Below are 21213 nucleotides of genomic sequence, written 5' to 3'. Positions count from 1 at the left end.
GTGGACGCCGAAAGAAAAGAGAAATGTGTGGGATTTTCTTACCTTCCCTGGGCTTCTTGTATAGTGGAGTTCAGTTTACTTCTTTATAGACGACAATGAATGACTTTTAAGCTTATTCTACCTTCCACGGCTCTGGGTACTTTGGTTTCTACTGAGTTAGCTTTGGTCAAAGCTCGAGATTACTCTGGAGAACGCAGACAACGATGGCATCATGTATTAGGCTACCGTTAACTCAATACTAGTACAAATAATAAAACATTCGTAGTGCACAAGGGGAAATCATAGCAGGGAAAAAAAAAGGTCAAGAAACAAAGACAATAACGATACGCAAATTCATACCGACTTCGGCCACACAGTTTAGACAGCGGTTGCAAAATTGTTAGCTCCGTTAGTAACGGTAGTATTAGTGACACCATCAGTGCCATGCTTGAAGGAATCACCCAAGGTGTGAGGCTTGCCATTGACGAAAGCCTTATCAACCTCATCGGAGAAGCCGCCACGGGGCTGGGATCCGGAGACCCTGTTGCGGTTAGTGGCGTTGCCAGCGTTCGAAGTAGCGGCGGCATTTGTACCGCTGCTGCTAGCAGGGCGGGCAGTCTTCCTGGTGATGGGCTCGCCGGACGGGATGCCTCTGGACTCGGCTGCGCTGCCGATGCTGAAGATGGGGGACTCCCAGCGCGCGCCCTTGGCAGCCAGGTCGGCGTACTCGGTGGCCTTGGTGGATACAGCGCCGGGCAGCTCGATTCCAGGGAACAGGGAATCGTGGAGGGTCATGACGGTTTGGACGTGGGTATCACGCTGGGCGGCGCTCTTGGCCTGTTGGGCCTTGGCTTGCATGCGAGCTCGGATGGCATCGGCGTAGCGGGAGAAGATGGACGGCGCGTTCTCGGGGTCTTCACGGGCGGCTTCCTGGGCACGCGTCGCCTCGGTGTGGACGTCCTTGGCAAAGAGGTCGCCCTTTCTGAAGGCTTCTTGGATCTGGGCCTCGACGACCTTCTGCAGAGCAGGCCTGACTACGCGGAACAGCATGGGCTTGAAGGTGTAAAAGAGCAGTTTGTGGCTGGACTTTTTCAGCTTGATATCCATGTTCCTGATGGTCACATCCACCCTGTCAAGCTTGAAGAAGTGCTCCTTGTCGCTCGGCTGGGCGGTAGAGGCAGCGAGTTTCACGCTGAGACCGTCGCCGCCGAGGAAGATGTCCATAATTCCGCGATCGGTGATGGTGGGGAAGCCCTCCTTCTTCTTGATGTAGTATCCAACATCGCGCAGATCCATCTGGATACCAGACATGGAAATCATGATCTTATTATCACTCTTGTTGGAGATCTTCTTGCGGCCCCAGCGGAAGTAGTTGTCGCTACCGAACTCCATAACGTTGGGCATCAAGTTGTCGCCCTCGAGGCACAGGTTCTCGATTACAACATCAACCATGGGGTCCGCCACTTCAATACGGGGGATTGGAACATAGCGGACGTTCTCGAAAAATTGCGGAATGATGACATCACGGAGATCACGAAGAAGATCCGGCTTAAAGGAAGGCCTGCCACTGGAATCGTGGCCCAGATCCTTGAATAGCTTCTGGAACGACTCGGCAAGGGCCTGGTTTTGTACGTCCTGCTCAAATTGGTCACCCAAGAACTTGATCTCGTCGACAATGCGGTCGGAGTAACCGCGGTAACGCTCGCGCAGGAGGTAACGGCCCTTGTCGTAAAGATCGTTCCACTGGCGGTTGCATTCCTCTTCCATGATGAAGCCCTGTTCGCGCAGAGATTTGCTATTTACGGTCAGCTTTTATTCTAGGGGAAGTGTTCCAATTCACCTACCGAATCAAGTTGCTGACGTTCTTGAACCAGTTTCGGAGTTCGGGGTCCTTCTCAGCCTCACGGTAAATGGCGTTGAGCGATTCGAAGAAGCCGTCTAGAGAGGTGTGGTTGGCAAAGCGTTCGATAAGAGTGCGCAAATTGTACTGAACAGCCTGAACATCGTCGCTCTTCAGGACGTCACGGGCAGAGCTGCTGCCCTCCTTGGAAAGGTCTTTGGTGTGTCCGGCGTATTGCTCAGCCATGTTCAATAGGGTCTCAACGGCTTGCTGGTCTGCATAATTTGTTAGTAATCTTTGCCATCGATAGAGATTGTGGGTGACTTACAGTCTTCATGACCCTGGATTTCAATGATCATCTTCTTCAGGCGCCAGATGGTCTGCTCGCGACGCTCTTTGGGAACTTTCTCAGACAAGTAGGCCTTGGTCCTGTCAGATAATTCCCTCTTCTTGCTCTGCGGTGACACGCCAGTCTCTTCCTCGGCAACCCCAGCGGAAGCGGAAGCAGCGCTTCCCTTATCCTGAGCTAAGTGTCAGTATGTGCCGAATTATAGCGCACTAGGAATACATACAGCCTTGTTCTTCTTAAATTTGGACTTCAGGTCATCCTTGGAGACATTGGGTTTCTCGTGCCACACGTTGGCCTCTGCAGGTTGGTCGATCTGCGAAAGCTCATCCTGCGAAGGGCGAACCTGGTTGGCGGCCTTTTGAGAAGCATCGGCCGCAATGTCTTTGCCAAGCGTCATGGCGTCGCTCACTGCGCGTTGTTAGGAATGTCCGTGATTCGCGAACGGAAGCTTACTTACGTAGTTTTCTAAACTCTCCGTTGGTGATCATGAGCGTGCCTAGGGTCTTGAGGCCATCAATGGCCTTGCTAGCATCTTGCTGACCGGCTTCCTTGTCGATGGGGAGCCCAGGGCGATTGGCATCCGCATTGCCAGTGGACATCCTCTGGGCTTGCCAGACAAAGTCTTGCAGGAGGTTGCCCTCGTTCTTGACCAAGAGCATATTCTTAGCTGCGTCGATGACATTGCGCAGATCTGCCACAAGGACCTTTCCATCGCGTGAGAGCTCCTTTGGTGGAGATTTAAGGGCCTTGGAGTTCAAGACACTGTTCAAAGCGATGTCGCATTGCTTGTTCTGTGGGAGGAGACCTAGTTAGCATTTGTGGCAAGGCCAGTGGCGGTGGGAGATTGAGACGGACCGAGGGGAGCTTGCTATTCTTGAAGGCTATAGCAGACACAGTTAGTACAGGAATGGTCAATTGGAGGATGTGAAGCTGGACTTACCATGGTAGATACCAAAGAATTGAAGCTTCTGGTTGATATCCTGGAGATTCCCTGTCAGTGTGGTTTCAATGGGGTCGCATTGTCATACATACCTTCTCCTTCTGTTTAGGATTTGTGGGAACGTTCACAGACATGATGGAAGTATGTATATCAGACCAATGATAAGGGGATGAGGTATTATGTATGAACTAAAAGACAGGGTCAGAGATGCCGTTTGCATACAGGACAAACGAGGGTCACTCACTCACAATTAATTATATTTATTGAACCTATGTAGGCACAAAACAAGGGGTATCACTGGAATGAAGGAAAATGTGGTAAGGGAAAGAAAAGTCAGAGTAGGAGGGAAGGGATGACGGAATATAAAAGACAAGGGACAATAGCGCCATTATGATGAGCTGGACACCAGAACCAGGCCCTGCCACAAGGAGCCCAATGCGATAAAAAGAGCCTCCGTAGGGACTGCTACGGCGGTGATCGACACCTGACGTCATTCTGTCGTGGCACAGCTTGGCCACAACTAACACGGACATCTGCTCCCTCCCAGTCTCGTTGGGATTTTCTTTTGTCCCTTTCAGCCTAGAACGTTGCAGCTATATTTGATTTGCTGGGTGGGTGCTCTATGGGTTGTGTCATATGTAAGGTGTAAGGTCAGATTAACCTCCACCTGGATGGGGTACCCCGTACGTACCCAGCTCCAGATTCACGTCATCCACTTCCTTAGCTGCATAAGGTTAGTGTTCTTCCGAGAGCTAGGGGTATAGATTCCCACCTAAAAGCCCATACATCCCCATAAACCCTAAGATCTACAACTTCCAAGGTTGATGGGATCGAAGTCTTGGCACACGCGTTCCATCATCATCCATGGTCCGCGATATCAGACTCTGCTCAACTTGACGTCAACACTTCGGATCTTCAATACGACATAGGGGAAGAAACTCAATTGGATTCCTGCTGTTTTGCGCTTAATGTAGTTACGATTCTAGAAGGTCAAACTTGCAGCCACATCCAAATAAAGGGGGTGTGGCTTCTATGGGGCTGTGCACCCACTCCTTACCGGATTGAGAATAGCGTTTCCATTCCGGATCCACCTTGTTGTCTTTATCTTGAGTCTGATCGAGTCTATTTGATTCACTGTTGACATGGTATCAACAGAAATGGCACATTTCCGTACATCTTAGATCCTATATTGCATTATTGGTCAGTAGCCGCGTGCTAACTAGTTAACTATGTTCGAGGCTTGCAACGTTTGTCAGCTATATCAACTGGCTACTTCTACTTTGCACTTGCTTCGTCTTTCCTTCTCCTCATCTTAGTTATTGAATGCATTCTTTCTCTTCTTCAGATCGACCAGGCGCCTCACAGACTGCCTAGTTCCAGCTGTGAAGTGACCCTCCCATTGTTCAGCACATGGTTTATTTCCAGAAATCACGGGAGGTTTAGGTGAAATCCTCTGAAGCGAGGCTGTCGGGAATGACAGACCCTTGATCCGAATCGTCTAATTCTGAATCTGATTCTGAAGACCTAGGCGCCCACGCTATCGACTCGGGATCGGCGCCATTGTCAAGTAGCAGCTTTACAACTGCCTCGTGGCCGTTCTCGGCCGCCCACAATAGCGGTGTCTGGCCATGAATAGTATCCTTCGAGTCAGGATCGGCGCCCTTCTCGAGTAGTAGTATTATAACTGCCTCGTGGCTATTTATAGTCGCCCACGATAGCGGCGTCTGGCCATTATCATCCGCCAAGGCATGATCGGCACCCTTCTCAAGTAGCAGCTTTACGACCACCTCGTGACCGTTCTCAGCTGCCCACGATAGCGGCGTCTGGCCACTATAATCCGCTAAGTTGGGATCGGCGCCCTTCTCGAGTAGCAGCCTAACAGCCGCGCGGTCTCCGATTTTCGCAGAGTCAAGCAGGGAGTTGCCGACTTGGTTCACTGATACGTCGCTGTCGTCGCTGTCAAGGCTGCTATCACCGTCCGGGAAATCTAGAGCAACGGAACGCAAAGATCCAGCTGATCTAATGCCTTCGAATTTTTTAGAGTCCGCCTCTTTATTGCTGTCAAAGTTTCGTGGAACTGCAAATGTTGCGAATTGTTCCTGGTGGAGCCACGTGATTGTGAAACCCCTTATCAAAAGGTCCAATCGAGTAGCAGAATGGGCATGTTTGTCTGTCATCGGCTACCGTCGTCTCGGCTATATCCAGGATATTTTCAATCTGCTGCTCATCTAGACCTTTGTGGCAGTCCAAAAAGTGTTGCAGCAAGCCATTTTTTGATTTGGAGCTGAAGGACCTGTGTTCGAAGCATCTCCATATGCGACGGTGGACTAGCCGTTCATGTTCAAGCCACGCATGCCGACTGGCGTACATGCGGTCGGCGTCTGAGCATTCCTCGTAGGTACATACGTACGGCTGGAGATCTTGTCGGATATGTTCTCTAATATTCATTAGAACGATGCTCCATCCTGTCAATGATCTTAGACACTTACTGCCATGACTTCCCTTTTCCTTGTCTCGACGGACAAGCCACCCAGCAATACTGACAAACAAACTCTAGCTTCGTGGCCGCATCGGGAGGAGGTGGAGGTAATTCTGGGGAATTTCCTTCAACGTCATAGGCTGTAGTCGCGTAAGAAATCACGGTCTCTGCATCCATCTGGTCGTCCAATTCACGGTTATACATAGAGAAATCGGTTCCTGAAAGCAGGGGTTTTGGCCCTGGAGTCGGTAGGAAATACCCTGAGATTGCGGGTGTGGTTGGAGACCCGGAAACAGGCTTCGCAGGCTTCACGAGAGTTGTGAAATTTTGTTGGGGGGCTAGCTCATCCGTAACGTGTGAGAGCTTGAGAGCATGTCTCCGCCAATATGCAAAATACTTTCTCCGGTTGGTGATTCCTTTTGCTAAGCGATCTTGCAGAAAGTCGTCGCTATTTAACAGGCGATCCCCAGCATCTAACACATCGAAACACCCGTCACTTGGGTCTCGTGCAGGTTCAGCAGCGAATTCCTTTGATGACGGACGCTGGCGCAAGCGATTGAGTGACTCCTGTACATGCCGACGATCGAAGATGGCATACGCCGAGAACAGGTCTTTCCCGGTTTGTGGATCCTCTTCTTTCATCAGAAGAGCTTTCTTGGTGAGAGAACGATATCTCGTGTTGCGTATCTTGAACGAGAGCCTATACAGGTGCTCCATGATATCCTTGATTTCATCGAGTCTCTCAGCTAGTTCTCCAGACTCCAAGTCACTGCTGGTGTCACTGGTGTCACTGTTGTCCTCAACATCTTCGTCGGGACCATGTGTGGCATCGCCACCCTATTCGTACGGTAGGCGAAGACCTGTGGTGATCTCGGTACCTAGGCAATAACAGTCAATAAGAGGTTCCAGCTAGAGATGATAGGAGGTGTGGCACAACGTACTCTTTCTCAAAGAGTCTTGCAACTCTCCCATGAATTTGAGGACAGCCGCTCGTAGCACCACCGAGTCTCGTAATCTAGCGTCAAGAGAATGTGGGCCTCTCTGTAAAGCGCCCAGATTGCCAGCCCAAATCTTGAAGCGGGCATATTCATTTTCAATTGCTATTGGCATCATCTGTTTCTTGAACTCATCCGAAGATATGCGCAGCGATCGTGTCAGAGTATCGAAGCAACTTGCGCAAGAGGTAGAAAGGGCGCCGATGTCATCCATGGCTAGGGTTTTAATCTCAGAGGTATAGGAAATCTTGTTTCGTACACCTCGTGAGATTCATCTCTATCTTTCGTAGTTGATGAGTTGCAAACTTGTTAGAGTGGACTCGGGCCTAATGGAACCAAAGGTGTATCCACGCGGCTCGCCGAGGTTCTCTCCAATGCCTGATCACAATCAAATCGCTTATAACGGAAGGATGAGACGGAATGTAAAAAGACCATTCGTTTGAACGAACGCCAAGATCTGCGTGTTGGCGGGGTCGATGCCACGACAAAAGGACGTGCGGCTGAGATCGGGTCACGGGTGTTGGAACTAGGGAGACTCCACGTTAACACGTTTCCCTTGGGGGAATAACTTCTTAGCTCGATCGAGGGAAGAGAGAAGAGCCTTGTTTCTTTCATGTTGATTTATCTCGCCAACCGCCTCCCAATCCAAGATGGTGACAGGAGTGGAAGTAGCTGGACTCGTCCTAGGAGTCATTCCTCTGCCTATATCTGCCCTCGAGAACTACGAGAAATTGGCAGCTCCCACAAAAGATTTTTTTTTCGTTGGAGACGGCATGTGCGAAGGTTAATTAGGGAGCTTTATACAATAAACATATCTTACGACCAAGCCGTTCGTGTCCTACTGAAGACAGCCGACATCGCAGACCAAACCACGATGATGGAGGATCCTCCAAACGAATTGTGGAGAAAAGGAGACATCGCTGACAGTCTACGCGATAGGCTAGGGTCAGTATACGACCCACTCATTCTCACCATAGAAGAAGTGTCAGAAATCCTGGTCGAGATAGCGGCCTGCCTCGATATCCCTGGATGGATCGCAGCAGGTTCGAGCACTCTCTTGGAAGGTAGACTCAACACTGACTTTGGTAGGGTTTCACAAGCAAAAACCTCCTACCGATTGTCGTTTCCAATCCGCGGATCGCGAATACTTCGTTCCTTGACAAAGATTTCGAATTCGGAAGGAGGATCAAGTTTACCATGAAGAAAAATCGCGTGAAGGACGCGGTAGATCGCTTGGAGACTTGTACAAAGCGAATTGATGCTTGGGCAACTAGAGCCGACAAGCTGCAGGATGAAACACCGCAGAGTCGTCTGAAGTTGAAATTTTCTGCATCATTGGGTACCATTCAAGAGAACGCGACCAAAGTACATCAAGGAATATCTCGAAACTGGTGTGACGATAACCCTGTCCATGTCGCATGTCTGCTCCTCGAGCAACGGCTGGTAAGACCAAAGAAAACGAAGAGGCCTCTGCAAGCAGCGAGCTTGAACTTGGTGGCGCAGGCGACTTGTTTCGGATTGAGTCTTCGTGGGGACTGCAACGCGTCTTCTCAGTGGTTGAATTCTGAAATAAGGATTGACGAACTCTCGTCGAGGTAGGCACTTTTGGGTTCTCTTTTGCTGTCTTTTTGAGCTCTAGTGATGACGCTAAAGTAGCACGAGAACAGGAACTGTTCGCGTGACGATATCAGTTCCAGAGGACGACCACGACCCTGCAAATTTGCAGCATGTCACGAGCTTATGCAAAGTCATTAGACAACCCCCGCATCCATTCGTGGTATTCTGCCTTAATGATAAGGGCTGTCTTGCATCACGCCCTTCCTTGGAAAAGACCGCTGCTGAATACGTTCAGCAGTCTTCATCTCTCGAGGCCCTCCTTCCGCAATTCGAGGCCCAACTGCCCATAGCAGAAGTGTATGGACTCGCCATCACCTTGATAGCGTCGATTTTTCAACTAAACCATACTCCATGGCTTGAAACCAAATGGAGTAAGAGGGACATTGTGTTCGCAAGAGCCAACAGTAACATGCCATTGTCTGTCGACTTAAGATATCCTTCCTTAGTGAAAGAATTTAATCGAGGTGCGTTGCTTCAGGACTCAACTTCGAAATCATCGCAGCTGATCCAAAAATCAGGAACTGGATCTGATCCTATACCTATCAACAGAACTTGTTCGAACTTGCTTGCCTCGGCGATTATGCTGCTTGAAATTACTTCCGGAAGGCCAGTTGAGCAAAGACTCGGATATGATCAAATCACTAATATCTTACCGGGTGATCAATCGGGTCTCCATCTAGCGGAGGGATGGCTCAAGGAAAAAAATTCTCATGGGAGATTATCATCTGCCTTCTCCCAGGCTATTTTGACCTGCCTACAAGGATACCTCGACCCCGATGCAAGTTTCGATGATGATCAGTACTGCAACGCCTTCAAGGAAAAGACTCTTTTACCTCTTGAAGAGGAAATGGATTTCCTACTCTTTGGACCTCCGAGGTGACTTCGGTAGGAAGCATTATAAGGAACGAAGCATTATAAGGAGCGAAGCACGTCCAAACATTCAACTTTTCTAGGACTGGAGGCGGCTCGTTGCTGGTTTGAAAGGAATATCTCCATTCGCTAGACATCCACCAGAAGAGTACTACCGAGGAGCATATAACTATCGGCGATGAGGTATTCTTACTATTGGATGATCGTAAAAGGGCGTAGCACCCGCAGTCATGGAACGAATAGAAGAATAATCAGTACTTATGATTATCATCACGTTACTATCCAGCATCACCAACACGTCATACATTATTACGAGCCCCAGCTTGCTCGAACATTCACAGCGCACCTTTACCCCCCCCTCAATTCGCGGCCCAATAGCTTCTACCACACTCTGCCCCCTCTCAAACCCCTTCGAAAAGGCAAAGCCAGGGTCAAATCCCCTATATCCCCAACAGGAATAACCTCCCCGACGCCTTCTCGGACGTCAGATACACCAGTCGTTACGCGCACAGAGTTCGAGGAGAGAAGGATTGTTCCGTTGTCTGAGGAGTTCTGCGAAGGTTCGGTCTTTCTGCAGGTCTTGTGCTTACGCTTGGTGGTGGGGGACTCGTAGGATGAGGTGAGTTGGGGTTCAGAGGGATTGGGTCAGGAGTGGTCATGGTTCGTACATATTGTGGATTTGGGTATGGGTGGGTCGATAGGTGGGTTCAGTGGGTTTGGGGATTGCGGATTGATATACGGAATACGAGGTACCGTGCTCGATTTGATATCAAGCTCGTGGCGATGTCTGACAACGCCGTTATTACTTTCCTATTATAGGTGAGAGATTTAACACTCGACTGGTGAGAGTATGGTCTATGTCGTCATTATATACTAAGTAACTTTTTATGTACAGAAACATCCAAGAGGTCGTTATTACATGTGAAATCATCAAGAGTAGTCCGGGTTACTCGAACTCGGACTATGGGCGGAGAGACTCCTTCGTAGCGGATCAGTAGACGAGCCCTTGGAGGGGACTCGCATCCGAGTGTTGGAGCCATTCTCTGTGTTCTCTCTGATCGTGTCCCTATCCGGTCGCGGGGTGCGGGGATTATGTAAGGAAAGATCCACGAAATCCGACAGGTCGGTCGGGGTCGAGCTGCTGCCCCCCCTCGGTGATGTGCACCAATTTGCCCAGGATCGCATATTCCAGCTTGAGCTTGACGCTGTAGACCATTGCCTTGAGGGTGACATGGATATCGAAGAGACCAGAGTATTGTACTCCGATAACGGCGGCGTCCATCATAATCATGACTACATTCACGATCAAGAGTTGGACCAGGGTACCTCGGTAATGGCCTCTCGGGCGGAGATTCAGTAGTCGCACAGCTTCCCAGGAGTAGATAATGGAGAGAATGATTTCTTGTATGGAGAATCCGACCAATTGGATGCGCTCGAAGATGTTGAACCCGTCGGTGAAGAGAGAGGATTTGTTCGAATGGCTACCGAGCTCAAGGACGGCCCCGGGGATGTGGAGAATGATCGCGTCAACAATGATCATGGCGAGAGTGACGCGGAGCACGGTTCGGCTGTGGCAGACAAGATGCAATCGAGACCAGAGGACTAGGGACTGGCCCGTTACCATCCCAACCCACGCAACTAGCTCCATCGCCACGGGAAACATGTTGTCGTATACATTGAAGATGATGAGGATATATCCCATACCAAACGGAATTATACTGAAGGAGGCAATGAGGAGACACCAAAAATAGCACCCGCCATATCTCTTGAAGGTGGTGAAACACAGAACGATCAATTCCAAGGCATTGTACCAGGCAATGCCGATGAGGCACGCGACTACAGTACGCACCGCGAATTGGTCACCGGAGCGATCAGGGGAGGTGAAATTCCTGCCGGCAATGTCGGCAAGGGACATGAGGACATCGCTGTTGGCAGCGACGGTATTGCGATACAATTATAAAACATAAGTCACAGGGTCGAAACAGGGAGGAGAAGGACATATATGTACAAGAAGCGAAAGAGGCCTCCAGGGGGAGATGGGGACAACGTGGAGGAAGGGGATGTATGCAAAAACCGACCTGCGGAGAGAAATACGAGGCAAAACGGCAGGAGGTGGCGGAGAAAGTCAAAGATAAACCTTTCTTTACTCGATATATATCGACCACCATTGGCCTATCCAAAGAATAAAAGCGGGGCTTTGTCGGGCAAACCCTATGGTGCGGACCCAGGCGACGTTCTGATAGGCCGCTCGGACCCTAAATCTTGGAGCTACCTAGGTACGGACCAAAGGTTATTGGACCGAGATAAGCAATATAATAATAATCATTTGTGTATTTCGGAGCTAATGACGAGATACTTGATTTGTAATATACCTACCTGGGACTATATTTGCTACATGCGGGCATATTAAGGAGGTAATGCGGACGGAGTACGCCGTAGAGTTAATATACGAGTACGGAGTAGAGGTACAAAGTCTATGCTGATACGGTTCTATTTTTAGAACATATCTTAGCGAATTAGTGCTCTAAACCTCAGGGATACTTGTTCTATGCAATTTCCATAACAGGTAGTATTCCCTAGACAATCTCATTGATAAATGTTTCAGAATTGCACTAGCGCCGAATGTATCAGCCGCAACTCATTCTGTCTACGGATGCTCAGTATTGGCAGTAAACAGTGAAAATTTGATAGCAAAGAACATATGGGGATATTGAGGCTCCTTTGCAAAACACAGTGCAGAGTTGTGCTATATTGTATAAATCTTTTGTTTCATAGCTAGTATCACGAAAAAATAAAAGCCAAGACTACAGTTTGTACCTTTTGTATGGACATGCCATACAAAAGATACCTGCAATGTTTAGTGTCAGGGGTGTGGCTCACCGACACCACGACGATTACCCCTTCAACCTTAGTCTTCAGCACACCATCCAAAGATGAATACCTTGATACGAGGCCACACTTCATACAGGGTTTTCCTATCCTCAAGTCACCTCCCTTGCTTGAGGAGAACAAGAACCCAGATGCCACAAGCAAGGACGATATCTCTTTGGAGAGCGCTGGAGGATGGAACGGGTGATTTCTCATTGACCGAGGACGTTCAACTCGGTGGCTAACCCTCCTGTCAGAGGAACCTATTGAGGAAGATGATTTATTCCGATATCAACGATATCGGTGGTTGTATGTCACGCTTGTGAGCGGATTCGTATTAATCTAACTTCTTCAGGGGTGGAGAACCCGAAAAGCTAGCAATGCGCTATCGCAAGTTTAACCTGCAGGCTCTTCTGAATGCTTCTGCTAAACCTGTCGGAAACGCGGGAACGACTTGTAAGTGGCTACCCACCCAATCGCTTCAATACTGACTTTTGAAACAGGTGTAAAGTTACTCAAATGCGTCGAGGGACAGTTTAATAAGGCTTTTCTATTGACCATGAGCAATGGCTGTGAAATCATAGCTCGATTACCTAACCCTAATGCAGGCCCATCATTCTTCACAACGGCTTCGGAGGTTGCGACTCGGCACTTTGTACGTAAAGGCTGTTGTTTCTCCATGGGTGAGCTAATCAATAAATAAGTTGCGCGATCAGCTCGGCATTCCTATTCCGCGTATTTATGATTGGTCGTCCAATGCCTCTAACGAAATCGGTGCTGAATACATTCTCGAGGAAAAAGCTACCGGTCAGCCATTGGGAAACCTCTGGGGAACTGTTTCCCTATCGACAAAATTCCATTTAGTGGACCAAATTCTGGACATTGAGAAAAGACTCGCATCGATTACATTCTCGAAGCACGGGTGCATATACTATACATCAGATCTTCAATCAAAACCATGCGACTATGAGTTGCTTGAGACGAAACGAAATTATCGTTCGGGATCTGCAGCTGATGGAAACGACACACTGCCATCTTTCGCAATAGGACCTTCGGCCAGTCCGATATTTTGGGAGAAGCAGAAAGCTAGGATGAACTTGGATCGAGGACCATGTACGCTTCTAAGTCGCAAAGGCAGTCAGTCCACTTAGCTAACAATGTTTTAGGGGAATCTATTGCGGCTTATGCTGAAGCCATCGGAAAAAACGAGATTCAATGGGCTATTTCTCATGCTAGGCCGAGAATGAATTATCACAGGTCTACGGAGTGCCCAGAAACACCAGATGATTACATTGCCCTCCTCAAGGATTACATGGCACTTGTTCCATTTTTGGTCCCCACCACTTCTGAGCAACCAAACAGGATATCGCATCCAGATCTACACCTTGACAATATTTTCGTCGACCCAGAGACCTATCGTATCACGAGCATTATAGACTGGCAGCAGACGGCTGTATCCCCGGCATTTTTACAGTGTTGCCATCCGCAGATGCTGGAATTGTCAGCCTCGCCATGCCCTGATCAGCAAATACAAGAGGAAAAAATGCTTCTAGAGCATTACTATGATGTCACAAAAACAAACGATTCTATCAGAAGGCAACTTCTTGACGATCCACTTCACAAGCTGAAAATAGACCCTATTTCTTTAGTGCCCCGATGCTGGGACCGGGAAGATCTATTCACTCTTCGCAACTTCTTGATCAAAATTGTCGCGCGCTGGGCTGAGCTCAAGTACGAGCAAGAGTCGCTTCCAGTCGATTTCGGAGAAGAGGAGCTACTCAGACATGAAGACGAAATGGATCTCTTGGAGGGAATTTCGGGCATTGTTCATCAGCTCCAAGACGCAGGGCTTATTCCGCTGGGAGGCATGGTTCGGCCCGAATACTATGAACGTGCCATGGAGGCGAATGAGCGTTTCAAACAGGAATTTATTGGATTGGCTGAGAACGAGAGCCAGCGGGATTTTCATGCGAAAGTGTGGCCTTACAACTGAAGGAAATAGATAGCTTGGCAAACTGAACCTGGGACTGTTCATTGTAAATGGATTCAAAAAGAATAAAGCATATACCCCGTACCAACCAATAGGTAGAGAGTGCTTAAATTATCTGTAGATCTGTAAACAAAACGTGGGGCCCCACGGGGATGAAGATTAGTATACATACATACGTACCTGCAGCCCTTTCTCTTGCTAATATCAGAAGAAACAAACATTATGCCTCACACCAAAGAAACCGGAAATAAGAGACGCCGTTCCTACTCTCATGATCACGTTACCATTGATTAAGCGAGCCTATGTCGTTGTTTGTCTCATTTGTGAATAGTGGCAGAAGCCGACCGCCCTTAGGATAACTATAAGAAGGTAGCCCTGCCCCCAGAACTTCTTCTTCTTTTCTTTCTTCTTCAGCTCTCTTTGCCTCTGGCTTAGATCAAGTGTAGTATCTGTTCTATTCAGTTTAATCGCTGAATGTTCTGTATTGCAGAACGTCATGATTATTCTAATATTTGGACCTCGCGACTTGGCCTCTGTGCTTGCACACGCCTCGTTGCACGGTGTCACTGGGCTTACACTACCCCCGGTCGACGCGAACTCCTTTTTCATCAACTGCTCGGCTTGTCCGGGTGCTTGGAGAAGATTTGTTGAGACCGTTGTTTGCCTCAGGAAGATAGGGCCTTGCTTCCCCCACCTGAACTTCCTTTCTCTCTCTCTCTCTCTTAACCAGTGAATGCAACAGGTTTTCCCTCTCCATTAAGGTTTCTGTTTAGGACCTACGTCCTTGCCAAGATACTTTTCATGATTTCATACTATGTATAACTAGCTGATCCTTCCACCTTCTCTTCTTAGTAGTCACCCCATGGTGTTCTCCTCTCTAACACCCTACTACTCCCAGTGACGACTTTGCTCTCACCTGCCCCTGCTGTCCCCGTTGCAAGGTCCCCTCTTCAATGCTTAAATTGGTTGCAGACGCCTGCACAAATTAATTACTATGAGTACTACCTGCCCTTATGTGTCAAATACCCTGGAAATTGTATAGATGAATATAATAAATTCTTATGATTATAGTGAGTACCAAAGTCATACCGATGGCAGACCTCCACACAAGCAAGCTTATCCAACCAGAGTCATAACATGCCTGTAAACATTCACAGGTTGCGGGCAACAGTGGTGAGGATGGCACCGAGAGGGGAGGCAATGGTGGGAAGACCGAGGCCAGCGACAAGGCCAACAACGGAGGGAGTCAACTTGATGAGGAGGTTCTTGCCGTCACGGCCGACAATGTGAAGGAGATCCGCAACGGGAACGGAAATGTCCTTGACGAGCTCACCGACGGTAGCAGCCTCAGCGACGACGGAGCCAATGGGGCCGGCGACGGAGGTCAGACCGAGGCTAGCAACGAGGGAGGTGACGGAGGGGGAGAGCTCGATGAGGAGGTCCTCGGCGTCCTGGCCGACGACAGTGATGGTGCTCTGGACAACAGGGGCAAGGTCCTGGACAATCTCGCCACGCTTGAGGTTCTGGCCTACGGTAGCAATGACGGTACCAACGGGGACACCAATGGTAGGGAGACCGAGACCGGAAACGAGGCCAGCAACCTCAGGGGACAGGCTGATGAGGAGAGCACCGGCGTCGGCACCGACGACAGTGACGAGACCGTCGATGACGGAGCCAAGGCCGGAGACGATGCCACCAATGTCTGAGGCGGAGGCGACGATGGAACCGAGGGGAGCGCCGAGGGAACCGAGACCGAGGCCGTCGACGAGGGCAGTGACCTCGGGGGACAGCTCAATGAGGAGGGTGGTGAGGTCTTCGCCGACAACGGTCAGGATGTTGTCGACCTCGTGTCCGAGGTCCTGGACGAGGTGACCGTTCTTGACGGCGGGGACTTTGCTGATAGAGGAGGAGGGGGTGGGAAGGTCGAGGATGTTGGTCAGGTCACCGAGCTTGTAGACAACGGGGATCTCGCTGAGCTTGAGCTCTGCGGTGATGTCGCCAATCTTGAGGCCGACGAGAAGGCTATCAGCACCAACAACGGTGGTGGGAGCGGCGAAAGCAGAGCCGGCCATGGCGGCTACGGTAGCGATGAAAGAGGCCTTCATTGTGAAATTAATAGGTATATAAGAACTGAAAAGAGTGACTGTAGTTGCTGAAAGAATGACTGTGGTAGGAAGCTTGGAGAAGAAGAAAACTTTAATGGGGACGCAGAGAAAGACCGTATTTATACACTGTGAAGTGAGGGATCTACAGGTACGATCTTACTACCCCTGTCCCTATTAGGGATTTTACTTGTCAAAGAAGCAGCAGTATCCAGACTGGCGGGTCAGCTCAATAGTTGGCTATAATGGAGTCTTTGAGAAGCATTAAGTGGGACGAGCATCTCCATTATGCCGAGATGCACCGAATCAACCAGAGCAGCGGGGTCTGTCCACTATTGCCAATGTCTTTAAACATTGAAGAGATGGGGCGTGGTCACTCCGGCACTTGTAGTTGAAGCTTATCCGTAACATTTACACTTGCTTGAAGTCCTCACTCTTGCCCTAGAAAGAACACGACAATCCCAAATCGTAGAATTATTGAAATCGAACATGTCAGTTCGGAGGCTACCGGATTACAGGACCAAATTGAGATCTACATGCCCATGTTTAGGGCGCATGGAACCTCGAGGTTTAGTTACTCCATACTTGGGCTTACAATGTAGATTGGGCTAGCGTGAGCTTATACTCGCGGGCTTGCCCATAGTCTCGGAGTAAACTCTGTGAATTAACCATAAATTAGATTCTATCGGTAAATGCCCAGTAAATGTACAATATACAACGCAGCGCCTATAGTACCTCCATGGCAGTAAAACCCCTGATATCCTAAACCCACTTTAAATAGCGGATCATCTGTGTCAAGGAATCCCCATTATTGTTGCCATACGCACTTCGTACTTTTTGTCTTTGTTGTCGTTCTCGCTCTGAACTAGACTGGCACCTCACGAGAAACAAAGAACGATCTGCAGAGCGCCACATAGGGGAACCCAACTGCCTGAAAAGGCCCATATGGGGTCTGAATCCAATAGTGTGGAACTAAATGCCAATCAGCCGGCATCCTGACCGAACTATCTCCACCTAACTGCTATTCGAGATACCCTTATTGGCCATTTTTAGTCGACGGCCCCCCTTTCCGTTGCAAACGCCACACGTCTCCAGTCCACGTTTTGTCCACGTTCCTTCGATAAAAATAAATTGGCTGCGGAGACGGGCTTCCATTGGTCACTGGGGATCGATTGACCGCCAAGGCCGTTAAGATTGACCGGAACAAAGGCGATGGTCAAACTTGACTCCACTGGATAATGTACGCCAGCCACTGCCGGGACTTGGGATCCAAGATCGTGTTGTCAAAAGCTTGGGTGCGACCGTACATCACCCAAGAGAGAGGCTCTGTCGATCAGCAGGAACGGAGAAGACTTCGGAGATTCCCTGTTGGGTTCCACGTTGAATTCCCGTTGACACTAGTATATCGGACTAGAATAAGAACTTCTAGAAGCCGAGAGGACTATCCCTATCTTGAATTTTTTCATCATAGGCCCATGCTATGCCGTGATCCATTGGTTTTTCCGATCTATTGCCGTTTTAATATCGGATGCCCTTCAACTATAAGGGGTAACTGCCAAATCGGGAGAAATTTATATAACAACTCAATAATCCATAGACCATCCCTGTCTTCGAATGCTAGGGCACAAGATGCTTGTTTCCTTGGGTATTCCCATTCTGTCCGAAATTCGCCGACCTGGCCTCGATTTGGTTTATAAGGCACTTCAATGTTTCCACTACTACTCCCGAGGTCCGTATGTGCGGAGTACATACAACACATGTCGTATATCCACCCTCAACAAAGGACATCTTGGCCTATCCACTCGCTTTGAATGGAGTAATTCCTCGGATTGAGCCGGACTAATGCATTGTATGACTCGCTCAGGCGCAGATTCCCTTCGCGGGTTTGGCGGCAATTGACTAGCAAGGTATATTCAGTACTGCTATACATTCAGTCATGTTTATCGTGCTATACTATAAGTCCAATATTCTATGAATCTTAGGGCTAGTTTTGATGTTGTGGAAAGGTCCAGAAGACTACCGGTCTGCACCAAGCCCAGGTCCACAAGTAAAGTCCACAAGTAAATGATGATTGGGTCAGTTCAGTAGTTCCTGCAGTTGAATCATCCACAACATACCTCGAGAATAGTTAGTGGATTCATAGCTCGGACAAGCCGCTTCCCCTTGCTTTGTTCACTTGAGATCATTGCTGTTTTCATGAAGAACACGGCGCTGTAGACCTGAATATGTTGTCCTGGAATAAGCCAGTTTAGAAGTTCTGTGAGTTCACGGGCAATATGTCACCGGGGACAAGTAACTAGAGTATATTCTGCCGCATCGGGATCAACATCAAGTGATTTTTGATTTCACGTGCCAAATCTAAAGCCTTAGTATATTATAAACTCAAGTAGGCTATGAGTTGACTGGAACATGGGATATGACGCTGTGTATGTTTATGATGATGAGCAATCTATAAAGCTCAATCCTTTCGGGCTTGAATGTGGGTGATGGAATGGTTAACTTACAATGCATGATATATATTTTATATAGTCCGGACGATCAAATATATCCTCAAGATGCAAGATTAAGTTCAAAATGATTTCATGATGGAGTTATTGCCCATTGACACAGCATCATTCCTTGCAAGTAAGGCAGGTAGGTGTTGTACATCAATACACCGTGCTACAGCTCGAAGTAAGTTCCAGTCAAGTGCCAGTGTGTAGTGAACCCATTTATTGGACCGATCCACACTATATTATTCATTATACACATCATGTGGAGGGGTATTTCACAAAACCAAAAACAAACCACGCTCATTTCCTTTCCGAATTCATATGCCCAAATATCACACAGAAAATGCTTTCATAACCCGATATGGTACCCCGAATATGCATCGCCGGCCAGCGGCATCCCCGACAACAAGTCTTGACAATATATCTCTTGGCTCGACATATAGCCCACCGAGCCATCCATCAGAGTTTCCTCTATGGAGGCAGACTCGTCCTCGAACTGCTCTAGATGGCCATGTATGTCCCACTTCCTGTCGCAATATTTGAGCATGTCGCGAATATAGGACAGGCAGCGGATGGCACGTGCGTGGCAATTGAACAAGTCCTCGTCGCCCAGTACTGGCGGCTCTGGAGTGCCAGCGGGGACGGGCGGGGGTGCTGGGACAGCGGCGCTAATGAGCATGTCGTAATTGTCGGACAGGACATCGACAAATATTCGACCCACTTGGTGCACGCGTTGGATGTCCAAGTATGTCAGGAAGGGAAGGGCGCTGGGGTTTTCTAGAACCTGGTGAATTTGGCTGATGTAGTCCATGCACCGGTCGAATAAGAGAGCTTTGCTGTAGTCGTGGAGAATTGGGTATCGATGCGAAGGGGATATCAAGATGATAATGGTGTATAATAATTCTAGTCGGTATAGAAGTGAAAAGTGGTTTGGAGCGTTTTTGGGGCATTGCTGGAACCATTCGCGGGCTCGCCAGCACAGAGTCCATATGAGAACAAGGGGTTGCAGGGATGGATCGCGCCCGCTATAGTGCATTTCTTGGTAGCCGGCGGACAGAATCTGTCGGATTTTAACGATATGCAAGGCAGGTCCCGGACTGCGCAGGAAGATGTGAGTCTGCTCTAGGAGGGCCCCTGGTGCGGTAATTGATGGCAATGCAACATTTACAGATCCGTCGGAGAACGAGTAGGTTCTCTGCATAGCAGGGCTCAATCCTCTGTGATAGAAGATTAGCAAGGCAGCAATTGAGGAGCAGAAACAAACGAACCTGTCTAGACAATAGATGGAATGAAACACACGCCGGCGAATATCAAGTCGGTCGGGATTAGTCAAAACCTCAGCCGGGGGATCTTGATGCAAGCCCAGATCTATCGCAACCTTGACAGCCATTCCAATTAAGTACCAACTCCGGAAGCGTACTGGGTCGATAAAAGAATATTGAGCAAGCAGTAGGATTGCTTGGATTCCCGAGATTGACCCAGGGCGGAGGACTTCCTCGGCATATGTTAAAGCCTCCGACACGAGAGCCCATGCCCTTTGATGGCTCTCATCATTGTGATGGTATGAGAGTGACGCCGAAGCGATAGCGAGAACCATGCGCAGCATCCAATGATCGAACGGTTTGGCGAACCGGCCGCCTGACTGATATACGGCATCCACCGAGGTCCAGAAGCTCGTTTCGATAAAGAAAGGGAGCTGGACAAAAATATTATCGAAATAGTATTGTAGCAACGGGGTTGCTTCGTGCCGCGCAGGTAGTGAATACGGAGAGGAGGGTGGGGAGGAATCGACTAGAGCGACGGAGAGGAGAAGGTTGGCGAAGGAGGTACTCGAGGTGATGCCGTGGAAGTCTCGCGAAGTCGCATTGACAGACCTTTGGAAGTGTCAGCGGGGCCAACAAGAAACCAATCCAGCCATACTAACAAGAAACCAAAATCGCCAACTAGATCGTCGATGTCCGAAACCTCTCTGCGGTGGGCAGGGCCCAATGCCCTTTCTGACGAGACGGAGGTGATCGACATCTCCCGAGGGATTCCATCACCCTCCGCAGACAGCGAGGTTGATCGGGCACGCATCCGACTGATCTTCTTCTCGAGTTTCTCACAATACCCTTCCAGTGATGCGACATAACTTCTCTCTTTCCCCTTGGCGAATTCATCGCTTGCTCCGGAGCAACTGATCGCCTTGCCGACTCTTTCGCAAGCCGAACATGCGGGGAGCTTGCCATCACATTTGATCTTCGCGGTGCGACATCTCGAGCAGGCGGCGACTGGCCGACTCACCTTGAGCAAGGGATTATCCAAGAAGGTCGTAGCGGTGACGGACATATCTGCTCATTATACTGGTCACGGTCAGTAAATTCGAGGATATGGGACCCCCACTCCCCCCCCTGCACACCTCCACAAAACGGCACAAAAGACTCACGTGACATTAAATAGAGGGCCGAAGGGGTGAACCTGCATGAGCTGGCCCTGGAGGGAAAGGATTAGCGACTAATGCTCGAGAAATAAGCCTTAGCCGAAGACGTTGAAGAGAAAAGCCAACTCCACCGAAATCCGATGTGTTTAAACGAGACCGGCTGTTATAGGACAGGAGAGGGAGGGGAGGGAAGATCTGTGGAACCGCACGGACGGCGAGAATCTCCCCGTCTTTATTACTAAGGTGCTCTTGGGGCTATGAAGTGTCTATGAA

General features: G+C 49.1%; 6 protein-coding genes across 6 annotated transcripts; 1 reads left to right on the top strand and 5 right to left on the bottom strand.

The window, feature by feature from the left end:
* Positions 1-357: 357 nt before the first annotated feature.
* On the bottom strand, positions 358-3242 carry N7518_010070 (uncharacterized protein; the record flags this gene model as incomplete). The annotated part of the gene is made up of 8 exons (XM_057190996.1): positions 358-1774; positions 1824-2094; positions 2148-2340; positions 2392-2576; positions 2626-2959; positions 3024-3049; positions 3109-3148; positions 3201-3242. 8 exons carry the CDS (start codon positions 3240-3242, stop codon positions 358-360), a joined length of 2508 nt encoding a protein of 835 aa, XP_057037132.1.
* Positions 3243-4547: 1305 nt separating this feature from the next.
* N7518_010069 (ankyrin repeat domain-containing protein) lies at positions 4548-6796 on the bottom strand (the record flags this gene model as incomplete). The annotated part of the gene is made up of 5 exons (XM_057190995.1): positions 4548-5235; positions 5477-5545; positions 5598-6377; positions 6435-6465; positions 6529-6796. The coding sequence occupies 5 exons, from the start codon at positions 6794-6796 to the stop codon at positions 4548-4550; spliced, it is 1836 nt and encodes a 611-aa protein (XP_057037131.1).
* A 3363-nt stretch (positions 6797-10159) lies between these two features.
* N7518_010068 (uncharacterized protein) lies at positions 10160-10984 on the bottom strand (the record flags this gene model as incomplete). Its single annotated transcript, XM_057190994.1, has 1 exon — positions 10160-10984. One exon carries the CDS (start codon positions 10982-10984, stop codon positions 10160-10162), a length of 825 nt encoding a protein of 274 aa, XP_057037130.1.
* A 915-nt stretch (positions 10985-11899) lies between these two features.
* N7518_010067 (uncharacterized protein) lies at positions 11900-13930 on the top strand (the record flags this gene model as incomplete). The annotated part of the gene is made up of 5 exons (XM_057190993.1): positions 11900-12141; positions 12293-12393; positions 12441-12592; positions 12642-13050; positions 13104-13930. The coding sequence occupies 5 exons, from the start codon at positions 11900-11902 to the stop codon at positions 13928-13930; spliced, it is 1731 nt and encodes a 576-aa protein (XP_057037129.1).
* A 1148-nt stretch (positions 13931-15078) lies between these two features.
* On the bottom strand, positions 15079-16032 carry N7518_010066 (uncharacterized protein; the record flags this gene model as incomplete). The annotated part of the gene is made up of 1 exon (XM_057190992.1): positions 15079-16032. The coding sequence occupies one exon, from the start codon at positions 16030-16032 to the stop codon at positions 15079-15081; it is 954 nt and encodes a 317-aa protein (XP_057037128.1).
* Positions 16033-18870: 2838 nt separating this feature from the next.
* Positions 18871-20849, bottom strand: N7518_010065 (Zn(II)2Cys6 transcription factor; the record flags this gene model as incomplete). The annotated part of the gene is made up of 3 exons (XM_057190991.1): positions 18871-19738; positions 19790-20395; positions 20446-20849. 3 exons carry the CDS (start codon positions 20847-20849, stop codon positions 18871-18873), a joined length of 1878 nt encoding a protein of 625 aa, XP_057037127.1.
* Between the last annotated feature and the right edge of the window lie 364 nt (positions 20850-21213).

The sequence above is a fragment of the Penicillium psychrosexuale genome (assembly GCF_028828465.1).
Source record: "Penicillium psychrosexuale strain IBT 29551 chromosome Unknown utg000006l, whole genome shotgun sequence".
In the NCBI taxonomy this organism is placed as follows: domain Eukaryota; kingdom Fungi; phylum Ascomycota; class Eurotiomycetes; order Eurotiales; family Aspergillaceae; genus Penicillium; species Penicillium psychrosexuale.
The sequence above is the reverse complement of the archived record's forward strand: the minus strand, read 5'-3'. Positions and strand labels throughout refer to the sequence as shown.